The sequence below is a fragment of the Trichomycterus rosablanca genome, chromosome 6 (genome assembly GCF_030014385.1).
Source record: "Trichomycterus rosablanca isolate fTriRos1 chromosome 6, fTriRos1.hap1, whole genome shotgun sequence".
Lineage (NCBI taxonomy): Eukaryota > Metazoa > Chordata > Actinopteri > Siluriformes > Trichomycteridae > Trichomycterus > Trichomycterus rosablanca.
In genome coordinates this window covers 45,779,965-45,791,938 of record NC_085993.1, presented here as the reverse complement: position 1 = coordinate 45,791,938, position 11,974 = coordinate 45,779,965, and the positions used below count along the sequence as shown (strand labels likewise).

The 11,974-nt window shown below is 39.3% G+C and overlaps 1 protein-coding gene across 1 annotated transcript; it reads right to left on the bottom strand.

Moving 5' to 3' along the window:
- Positions 1 to 5,468: 5,468 nt before the first annotated feature.
- plcxd1 (phosphatidylinositol-specific phospholipase C, X domain containing 1) lies at positions 5,469 to 11,688 on the bottom strand. The gene is made up of 6 exons (XM_062998155.1): positions 11,519 to 11,688; positions 9,607 to 9,749; positions 7,900 to 8,028; positions 7,074 to 7,229; positions 5,804 to 5,984; positions 5,469 to 5,716 (listed from the first exon to the last, which is right to left on the bottom strand). The coding sequence occupies exons 1-6, from the start codon at positions 11,637 to 11,639 to the stop codon at positions 5,469 to 5,471; spliced, it is 978 nt and encodes a 325-aa protein (XP_062854225.1). The 5' UTR covers positions 11,640 to 11,688.
- Positions 11,689 to 11,974: the final 286 nt, after the last annotated feature.

Below are 11,974 nucleotides of genomic sequence, written 5' to 3'. Positions count from 1 at the left end.
ACAGTTGACTGGGAACAGCTTTACTTCCTCATATTATTACTAGTTGTCTTGTATATAAAGTACATAACAGTAGAAGCTGTTTTAAAAGTCCTCACAGCTTTCAATCCATGGCTGAATTAATTCGACTTTACGAATTAATCTCCTTAAAAGTTTGTTTGTGTGGGAACTATCTTTACCAGTTTTGAGTTTTGTGGAATATGAGCCTTTCTTACCTGTTACTTTTGAGGTGCACTGAAATCACCTGTTAAAGCCAAGAACAGAACTGTAATTAGGGGAGACCAGGGATGATGGTTGCACTAGGGGTGTTATGATACACAAATTCTACGATTTAATCCATACCATCACACATTTTCATAAATAAATGAAAAAAATGGAATGTATATATACAGGGGTTGGACAAAATAACTGAAACACCTGTCATTTTAGTGTGGTAGGTTTCATGGCTAAATTGGACCAGTCTGGTGGCCAATCTTCATTAATTGCACATTGCACCAGTAAGAGCAGAGTGTGAAGGTTCAATTAGCAGGGTAAGAGCACAGATTTGCTCAAAATATTGCAATGCACACAACATTATGGGTGACATACCAGAGTTCAAAAGAGGACAAATTGTTGGTGCACGTCTTGCTGGCGCATCTGTGACCAAGACAGCAAGTCTTTGTGATGTATCAAGAGCCACGGTATCCAGGGTAATGTCAGCATACCACCAAGAAGGACAAACCACATCCAACAGGATTAACTGTGGACGCAAGAGGAAGCTGTCTGAAAGGGATGTTCGGGTGCTAACCCGGATTGTATCCAAAAAACATAAAACCATGGCTGCCCAAATCACGGCAGAATTAAATGTGCACCTCAACTCTCCTGTTTCCACCAGAACTGTCCGTCGGGAGCTCCACAGGGTCAATATACACGGCCGGGCTGCTATAGCCAAACCTTTGGTCACTCGTGCCAATGCCAAACGTCGGTTTCAATGGTGCAAAGAGCGCAAATCTTGGGCTGTGGACAATGTGAAACATGTATTGTTCTCTGATGAGTCCACCTTTACTGTTTTCCCCACATCCGGGAGAGTTACGGTGTGGAGAAGCCCCAAAGAAGCGTACCACCCAGACTGTTGCATGCCCAGAGTGAAGCATGGGGGTGGATCAGTGATGGTTTGGGCTGCCATATCATGGCATTCCCTTGGCCCAATACTTGGGCTAGATGGGCGCGTCACTGCCAAGGACTACCGAACCATTCTGGAGGACCATGTGCATCCAATGGCGGTGCCGTGTATCAGGATGACAATGCACCAATACACACAGCAAGACTGGTGAAAGATTGGTTTGATGAACATGAAAGTGAAGTTGAACATCTCCCATGGCCTGCACAGTCACCAGATCTAAATATTATTGAGCCACTTTGGGGTGTTTTGGAGAAGCGAGTCAGGAAACGTTTTCCTCCACCAGCATCACGTAGTGACCTGGCCACTATCCTGCAAGAAGAATGGCTTAAAATCCCTCTGACCACTGTGCAGGACTTGTATATGTCATTTCCAAGACGAATTGACGCTGTATTGGCCGCAAAAGGAGGCCCTACACCATACTAATAAATTATTGTGGTCTAAAACCAGGTGTTTCAGTTATTTTGTCCAACCCCTGTATATATATATATATATATATATATATATATATATATATATATATATATATATATATATATGAATTGAATGTTGAATGTTTCCTTGCTCAGTGTTTTATTATTTAGCTCTATATTTGATATCACGCTAAAACTTAATTTGTATCTGAAAATAATCCTGATACTATATTTTAATGTAGTAAACAGTGTTGGTAATGGTTTTTCCTGAATTTACAGGTTGTATTAAAATATGTAAAGTAAGTAAAGACAGAGCTGTTACTTATTCCCGGAGATCAATCTCCAATCCACTACCTAGTCATCTCTCTTGATGACTCCCAGATCAGACCCTCTGATAATGTACAAAACCTTAGTGTAGTCCTGGATAACCAGCTGACCTTCTCTTCATGTAGCCAACATGACAAGATGGTGCCGGTTCCTCCTCTATAACATCAAGAAGCTTCATTCATTTGTCTCTATGGAAGCCACTCAGATTCTTGTCCAGTCACTTGTAATCTCACAGTTGGACTACTGCAACTCCCTCCTGGCTTTGGTTCTAACAGGGCTTCAGCAGATGTGTATTCCTGGACTTTTGTTTACTTAAACTAATGTTCATTATGGAAGCACTTTTGTAAGTCGCTCTGGATAAGAGCATCTGCTAAATGCCGAAAATGTAAAATGTAAATGTAAGCTCTATTACAGTATTTCACAAATTCTTATAATTCACGATTACAAATGATGTACAGTAAAATGTATATATAAAGTCAATAAGGTTCTTATGTTACAAACTACAATGTACAATGCTAGATACAAGTTGCATACAAAACAAGTTATTAGATCTATTCTAATAGATATTTCTTTGGGGAAAATACTTTCCATGAAAAATAATTTAAAGACTTTTGATACACGTATTGATAGCTGGTACTGCATTTGTAATGCTACACATTTTTGATCACTGGATACATGTATGTGGTTGATGAAGATTTCTTTACACCTAAAATTGTCAATAGCTCATTTTATTGTACTTTTGATACACAAGACAATACTAAAGTACACTTCCAGTACATTTTATCAGTTGCAACCTTACATTTTTTGTTCCCTAACTGGCCAATGGATATTTAAAATGAAATTAAATAAAGTGCTGGTAGTTAAAACAATAGACAAATGGCTAATAAGCTATAAAACTTCACACAGAACTGTTACGCATTTGCAGTTAAATGCAATACAAGTATTAGTTCATCAAATCATCAAAAAAACAACACAGTTCATCCAATCTTAAAAAGAATAACAATTCTGCCAATTCTAATTTTGATTGATTAGGTCATGCACACCTAATGAACATACAGTACTTGTACAATAGAAGTGTTTAAAGCTCAACTGAAGTCAAGTTGCTGCAATTTTAACTAATCTGACATAGTTTGAAAAGGTGTGGTGTGTAAATGCCAATGATTTACACTCCATTGTCAGAACAAAAACAAACCATCCACGGAAATGTCTGTGATAACATTGTGGCAAGGTATAGATCAAGACAAGAAATATAACATCTAATGACCACAATGGCCTCAATAATTGTGAAATGGAGTTGGCCATTTGGCCATAAAGGTCCTTGGTCAGAGAGGTAAGAAAGAAGCCAATGGTCACTTTAAAAGTGCACCAAATGTCCTGTGCAGAGATAGAAGAACCTGTTGGATGGACAATCATCTCTGCAGCACTTCATAAATCAGGCCTTTATGGCATAGTGGCAAGATGGAAGAAGTATTGCTAGCAAAGGAGCTTTTGTGTATTGAATAAAGGGTCTTAATATTTTTGAGAATAAAATATTTTAGTTGAAAAACCCTAAAAACATGTTTTTACTTTATCATCGTGTGTGATCATGCACGTTGTGCTTCGTTCATTGTGCTGTATAAAATATGCTGTGCTTTAAATTGATGGCATTCTCTAGGCCATGATACATGACATCAGTTCTACACAGGCAGTAAGTTGCATATTAGTTGCTTAGCTCATCACATGCCTGGCCACATAGTTTACTTAGTACAAAGTTTTGAAATGGCCATACACATTCATATAATATTATTTACTGATCAGCAAGAAGGGGTCATATTACCCATACAATTCACTGAATTACATGCCTTTTCATGATGAGTGCTTCAGGGTCCCTATTGAAATGAGATTATATGTACATATACTTGTTATTTTATTATTCACAAATGTGACACCATTTGATGTTTTTGTCAAATATCAGAACACATTTAGGCTCTGTTGGTTTTAGCTGCGAGGACAGTGTGCTTTCAGGAAGAAACAACTTACAAGGTCAGAGTATGCCACTCATATCCTTTTTGAATGGGCTTCACCTTTAAATTAACTCAATCTTAATGAACATTTATAAAATAAAATATTGTGAGCCTTTAAAATATTGTTATTGCTAGGACAAGAGGTAAAACATTAAGGGGTCATTCTACCAAAATAAGACAGTTTGTATAAGCCAGCAGAGGTCGTAATTGCACCAGTCATGAGAGAGAGACCCCATCCGGCTTAGTCCCGCCAATATCTGAACAACAGGCCAATCGTTGTTCATGTGGCCGCTCAGCCTTAGCCAGCAGGCAGAGCTGAGATTCGATACGATGTTTTCGAGATCCTAGCTCTGGTTCCAGCGTGTGCTTTTACCGCTGCGCCACCTGAGCGGCCCAGTTTCCCTATATTTAACTGAATATGTAATAAAGCATATTTCATCTAAAGTCTTTAAAAATATACTTTTTTTTGCATTTGTAACACTACATCCATTGTGTTAATCTTAGAACTGTCTCTACCTATTAAGCAATGTAAGCAGCTACTTAAGAACCTCCAACCACTGTTGGGTTGGATTACCATGACGTTCTCATAAAAGACAAAGTTGTTCAATGTCTATGGGAGTTCCTACACTAGTCTGTATGTGTTTATCTATCATTTAGTGTACTTCCTTAGAAAAAAACGCCATTCCTAACCTGTTGCCACAAACTTGGAAGCAATGTAATTTGATTTGATTAATTTTGTACTTCAGTTAGCAATGTGGCTGAAACAGCTGGAATTAACCAATAGTGTCCACATACTTTTAGTCATATTGTGTACATGTGTCTCTTGGAATAATACTGTAATAAACTGCAAACCTAAACTCTATTATCATCCACTGAATCACTCTGCATTAAGTAACACACTCCACACAAAGCCATTTACTCACTCACTCTCACTCACTTTCTTAACCGCTTATCCAATTAGGGCCGCAGGGGGGTGCTGGAGCCTATCCCAGCTTTTCAATGGGTGCAAGGCACACAGTAACACCCTGGACGGGGTGCCAGTCCATCGCAGGGCAGACACACATACACACACACACATATACACACACCCATTCACCTATAGGGCAATTCAGTGTCTCCAATTAACCGGACTGCATGTTTTTGGGCTGTGGGAGGAAACCGGAGCCCCCGTAGGAAACCCACACAGACACAGGGAGAACATGCAAACTCCACACAGAAAGGACCCGGACAGCCCCGCCTGGGGATCGAACTCAGGACCTTCTGGCTGTGAGGCGACAGGGCTACCCACCAAGCCACCGTGCCACCCCAAAGCCATTTAGTCTACAGTTATTAAGATTTAAAGTTTATATTGGCAGAATGCAAACTGTCTGTTTTTTGTAGAATGACCCTAGAATAAAGACATCATGTAAACAATTAGATTAATAAATTAACATTCAAGTTTTGATATCAGTGCATTGTATTATATTTGTAACTAAAACTCCCAGCAAACATGTAAAGTTCAAATAACATGAGTGTCCTGTGTTTTCTGAGATTTTGTGCGAACCGAAAGCTGCTTCATTATCATTGTCATCATGGATATGTACCCCTGAGTAGATATTTATTTAGTGCTATAACAGTGGGTATGAACTGTCCTTCCGTCACAAAATCTCCAGCTATGATATTGAGACATCCGGTGAAAGATCCAGGTCTCTGCTCTCTTACCCAGCTGAGCAATGTTGGGTACGTGGACATTACCATGTCCTTTAACGATTCGGTGAGATGAGAACAGATGTACTTCAGATCCTCTGTGAGATTGATGCCTGTCACAAAGAAGCCATCTGTGGAACGAGCATGCAGATTGAACAAATTCATTTTTAAAATCAGCAGTTTTTGGGAAGATGTATAATCAAATGACCCCGAGTTACCTGGACGGCCTTGTTGTTTTCTGTGCTCAAACTCCTCGATCAGTGCTTCTGCTTTGCATTTGTTGGCCCACCAGTAGGGAATATGGGGCCACAGCTCGTTGTGGCAGTTGACTATGGTGTTCTCATATGAGATAATCACCTGGTAACCAAAACTCCACAAATTCCTGAGTGTGACAGGTACCTGATGGAAAACATGATACTGAACATCATCACATTATACAAATGTATGCCAAACTTTTTAACCAAAGGGCCAGATCACTGTTCTTTAGTCTTTCGGGGAGCCAGACCAAAGGTGAAAAAGTAAACGCACACAAAAAAACTATTTAGCATGTATAGTGGATGTATTGTCTGTGCTATGTATAATTGTAGTTTATAGTGATAATGTGGACCTGTTATTCATTTTTAATCATTTCCATTCTCCTACCTCATACAGTGTTTCTCCAAAAACCAGGGTTAACTGTGAGCCTGGTTTTGGCTGATAAGACAGTCAATGTCAGGTTCCATGTTTGTTACTGCCAGTCTTAATTAATAGGTAATAAGTGTTGATCAGTGAGTCTGGATCTGGTTGGAGATTTGAGGTGTTTCAACTTCAAAAAAGTCACAGATATAGCTGTTCTCAAAAATGGCTGTCATTTTAAGTTCATGTTTTTTGAGAATGAGGTAGCTTTTGATGGGGAGAGAAGCATAAAAACTAAACAATGTGCTTGAGTTTTGCTTTTGGACCGCATAAACGCGTTGATCTCGGGGAGCAGGTTGTTAAAAAGTTTTAACTTGCCCCCGACTCAGCCAGCGGATCTCAGTGTGATAAAGCACATCTTCATAAGCAGCATTTAGCTCAGACAATAATTACTGAAACTGCCAGTGGTTAAGAGCATTAGCTTTAATAAAATTAACACAGGACACGACGACTTTCATAACGGAATCCCTCTTGTGTCTGGATCAGGCAGTGTTTGGCAATCGGAAGAGGGTGGCCACGGTCACTCATTTCTCTATTGATGCACGCAATCACTCCTCTCACAGAACCCACCATGCTTGGAGCGCCATCGGTTGGAGCGCTGCCATATAATCTACAGAGACTTCGGGTGGGCAATTTTTGTTTTCACAGTTTTTTTTTTTTTTTTTTTGCTATAATACTGTGAGTTCGAAGATGAACAGTGGCCAGACAACATGTATTGCTGCTGTAGTTAAAGGGGCCGGTCAAATGAAAGCAGGGAATAGGACAAACTGGTGGTAAAACAGACAAATAAATAAGTACAGGATGTGCACATACCGTTTTAGGACACAGCTTTGAGTTGAACACATTCTTCAATGTAGAGATGAGCAGTGTGTGAAGCTCCTGACTGAGGTCCTGAAAATGACTACACGACAGGATGACTACCTCTTTAGGGTGGGCATCCAGCCATGCTCGGATCTCCTTCAGTACTGTCTGTAATTGCACAGAAACTCAGTCAGCCTATTAAATAATTAATCATCCATATTTATACTAGAGTTTAAAACCAGGCCCTTTTTGTATGAAGACTTGTTATTGTTGTTTCATTTATATTAAAGATCATAACTAAAATGATAAGGAAATACACCACATGGCCTAAAAGTATTTGGACACCTGACCATGAGCTTGTTGGACATCCTATTTCGAAAACGAATGGTATTAAAATAGAGTGACCTCTATGTGAGCTTTTCAGCTATAACAACAGCCACTGTTCTGAGAAGGCTTATCACAGCACTTAGATGTATGTCTGTGGGGATTTGTGCCCATTTAGTCAAATTTGCATTTGTATGGCTGGGCACTGATGTTGGTCAAGAAAGCCTCAACTGGAACTTGTTCTAACGGGAAACACAGGACATAGGACAGGAATACCCTGGACTGGACACTAATCACAGGGCTTTAGCCATCCCCCCATTGTGTAGATGCCCAAGTGCAATTCTTAAAATCAAGTTCAATTTGCCTTTATTTCTTCTGGATTCCTGTCTCGTTGTATATTTTCCGTACATACATTGTAAAATAAATGCATTAGAATGCAACCTTCAACCTCAATCATAAATAAGAAGAAAACTGCAGGACAGAAACCACCCCAGTTAAATGTCTGTCGGCTCACCTCTACTGTAAGAGTGGTGTAAACTCCATGGTAGAAGTACAGATCAGACGAGCTGTCGTTGGGCCGATGAGCTATCCTCAGATCACAGTATCGTACACCGCAATCTAACTGCTCCCGCACGCTGCACTCCTACAGTAAAAAATGAAAAACATCTATTAACAATGCAGGCATGTTAACGTGCTGAACTTTACTGTTTAAAAGCCATGTCTTCACCTAAAAAACATTAAAGCTCAAAGATCATCACAGTTTTATTTCTTCACACCAGCTTTGAGGTGAGAAAACCTGCATAACGCAAGAGTGTGTTGAGAGGCTTTTGTGGAATGTGCTTATGCAGACTGTGTTCTTCTATTTAATGTATTTTCCTTTAAGTGCAATAGATACCAAATAAACACATGCCAAACACATAATGACTAATCCCAAAATAAAACTGAAGTGGGAATTACCTGGTTACTTTAAACAAATATTGAATAATCTCACTCACTCACTCTCTGTCTTAACCGCTTATCCAATCATGGTCGCGGGGGTGGGGGGTGGGGTGCTGGAGCCTATCCCAGCTTTTCAGTGGGCGCAAGGCACACAGTAATACCCTGGACGGGGCGCCAGTCCATCACAGGGCAGACACAAATACATACACACACACACACACCCATTGACCTATAGGGCAATTCAGTGGCTCCAATTAACCTGACTGCACAGTTTTTGGACTGTGGGAGGAAACCGGAGCCCCCAGAGGAAACCCACGCAGACACAGGGAGAACATGCAAACTCCACACAGAAAGGACCCGGACCGCCCCGCCTGGGGATAGAACCAGGACCTTCTTGCTGTGAGGCGACAGTGCTACCCACTTAGCCACCGTGCCGCCGATATTGAATAATCTATTTATTAAATGAGTTTTTAATACCCAGAAAAATAATAAAACATGCCTGGAAAGATTGTCTGCATTTTTAAAATTTATATCTGAAAATCTTCCAGTGTCCACTATTTGGGCTGCATCCCAAACCGCACACTATTGTACTAAATAATATGTCATGTTAGTGCAGTACCCATGGTGTCATCAGTCTTCCAATGCATGTATACCAATAGCATACCACCAAGCTACACTATATGGACAGAAGTTTGTGGACATCACTCCTAATTACTGAGTTGTGTAGGTTTAGCCACACTTATTGCTAACAGGTGTATATAATTATTGACAGATAATGTACTTTATGCTTTCAACTTTGATGCAACAGTTTGAAGATGATTCTTTCTTGCTCAAGTTTGACTGAAAGCAAAGCAGGGTTAATAAAGCTCTGACCGCAATGCTGTTGGAAGAAATCGAAGCATCAATTGTGGGCCAAACCTTTTTGTTCAGCATCAATGCCTGATCTCACATATGTGCTTACATCATTGGTACACTGGTATTAGTCTTATTTAATCATTCATTTATATCAACTGCATAACCCTGGTCAAGGTACCACCAGGTCCAGTTCCATCACTGGCAACAAGGCAGGAAAACCCTGGACATCCCCTCACATTCCCAGCTCAGATATAGCCAATCAGGTCTGTGTGGACAGATATGAATGCAGATCTCAGCAGTGGTGGGCTTGCGTAATAGACCACCAGAGTGCTCATTGGTATTATTAGATCCAAAAATCAACCCATACAATTTAAACAATATATTAAAAATGTTTACTCTCAAGGGATAATTATTCAGAGCATTTTACCTGTGTCACAGCCCACTTGTAAACAAACGGCCGTATGATGGGCTTCATGTACTTGTCCAGCTTCTGGAGCATATCAGGCTGTTTAAGGTCAATTGGGGAACGGTTGTTTGTATCCAAACAGTATGTGATAGCATTGTGGCTTCCTGAAAAACAAAATGGAAATAAACACAACAGCAAATACAGTGCTAATGTTTGGGTTTGGCTCCAAATCCAACAAACACCTAAGATAAACCATATAAATCAACCCTGCCTATGTAATGCTGCTGACAGTGCACACAAACATGAAACCTGATACTGCCTGTGTCCCCACCCATTAATAAAGACTAACAAGACTAGTGCACAGTTAAAGCATGATTTAGTGATATGTATATACATATATTTAAGACATTTGCAATATGTATTTTAAAAGGAAAAGAAAAATTGTACGTCTTTAAAATAAAGGTCAATATCTGATGCTCTAGGTATTTTAATTTGTCCTTCCTGATTATTGCACTTTTGGGATATTACTTAAACCTAACCAGCTATCCACAATATTTTGTAGCGTTTAAGACATAAATTCCCAGATTGTTTTGCCTTATTTAAATATTTAAGTCTCGATTTTTCTAAATAAATGTCAATTTTCACTACTGGTATTATACAAATTTTTACTGTTACAGTGCTGTTGGTTATTTCTTCTCTCATGATTCTAATGTGTGAAGAATGTTTTTGACAATGGTCTTTATGTGACAATCTCATGTCCCACCACAAAGAATCTTCTACATTTAATAAGTAGTAATACGTTTTCTACAGTAATAAGTAGATGTGAAGCCCTCTCTGGTAAGAAAATGCTATTGGAAGTATTTGACAGAAGAACATTTTGTAATGTTGGTTGTATGGCTGGGCACTGATGTTGGTTAAGAAAGCCTCAATTGGGCCTTGTTCCATTGGGAAACATTGGGCACAGGATGGGAATACCCTGGACTGGACACTAATCCTTCACTGGGCTTTAGCCATCCACCTAGCACAATTCCTAAAATCAAAAAAGTTTAATTTGAATTTATTTGTTTTGGATTCCTGTCTTGTTGAATATTTTTTGTAAATAAATTATTTCTTTGATTGGGTATATTTGATTAATAAATCATCAATACAATACAATTTCAAGGATTCAAAAAGTGGTTACATTTGTCAATCATGAAAGCTTGGTCTCTGAATTTTTGCAGCAATGACATTCAACACCATATTTTACAGTCAATTTTTCTTTTCCAAATTAAATAATGGTTCTAATGTTCCCAATTATATGTATCCAATTTACTTTTAAAGCACTGGATGGCACTCTGGATCTTGGGTCTTGAAAGTGCTGTATCAAGTAGATACACAGATGTACATAGAGGTGATGCAGAACCAAAGAGTTCCTAGAAAGTATGAAGGCTCATTCAGTGACCGGCCTTTGCATGTTTTAATTAAATGTTACGATGGGCTGAACACAAACCAATCAGCTTTTTACTGAATTTGGCAAAACATTTGCATGTGTTTGTGTGTGTGAGTGTGTGTGTGTGTGTGTGTGTGTGTGTGTGTGTGTGTGTGTGTTCTTGTTTGCCATTTTTCTTTCCAATTCAGTAAAAAGCTGTGATTGGTTTGTGTTCAGCCCACCCTAACTTTTATTAAAAAACACACACAAAGGCCAGTCATGAATAAAGACAAAATAGAATTGTCAATTATTTAAACTACAATAAAAAGTTACATTTAGTTGCATCTTCGATAATGGGAAATGATGGTTCTGTTCTTTATAACACCAAAGCACAATAAAATGCCCATTACAAATGATTTCTCTAGTGCAATGTCCAAACCCTTTTAAAGCATTATTATTAGACTAAAGTACCTAATACCCAATGGGACAAAGTTAGATGTTGGAATCACATTAAATGCTAAATACCTGGAATGGCCAGATTCCACAAAGGGATGTCCCATAGTTCACTTGGCAGATGGGTCATCCATCTATCCATCGGTAGGTCCATAATTGACATCTGGCTGTCCTCTGGAATGGTTTCTGACATAATGAACTTGTCAAAAAACTGGATGGACTGATGGCCAGGTATGATGCGCAGGTATATAGTCCAGTGACCTGGTATATAGTCCAGTGACCTGGTATATAGTCCAGTGACCTGGTATATAGTCCGACCAGGTAAAGGTGTTAAATGATTAAGTAATGATTAAGCGTCCATATAGAGTACTCCAACGACCAAATAGGTGTAATAGTCAGATGGTCTGAAAATGTAGGGCAACCGGTACCGTCCTGTTGTCAAAAGGCTATTCAAATAAAACAATGCAAACAGAGCAATAGGAAGGAAAGCTGGAGGCTTTGTTATTAGATTGTCCGATGTCTGAAGGC

Excerpts from the sequence above, each read along its gene's own strand:
- plcxd1 (XM_062998155.1), bottom strand. The coding sequence starts at position 11,639 with ATGTCAGAAACCATTCCAGAGGACAGCCAGATGTCAATTATGGACCTA. Across the intron at positions 9,750-11,518 it reads GTGGAATCTGGCCATTCCAG|GAAGCCACAATGCTATCACA; the intron begins GTATTTAGCATT and ends TTTGTTTTTCAG. Across the intron at positions 7,230-7,899 it reads ACACCACTCTTACAGTAGAG|ACAGTACTGAAGGAGATCCG; the intron begins GTGAGCCGACAG and ends GTGCAATTACAG.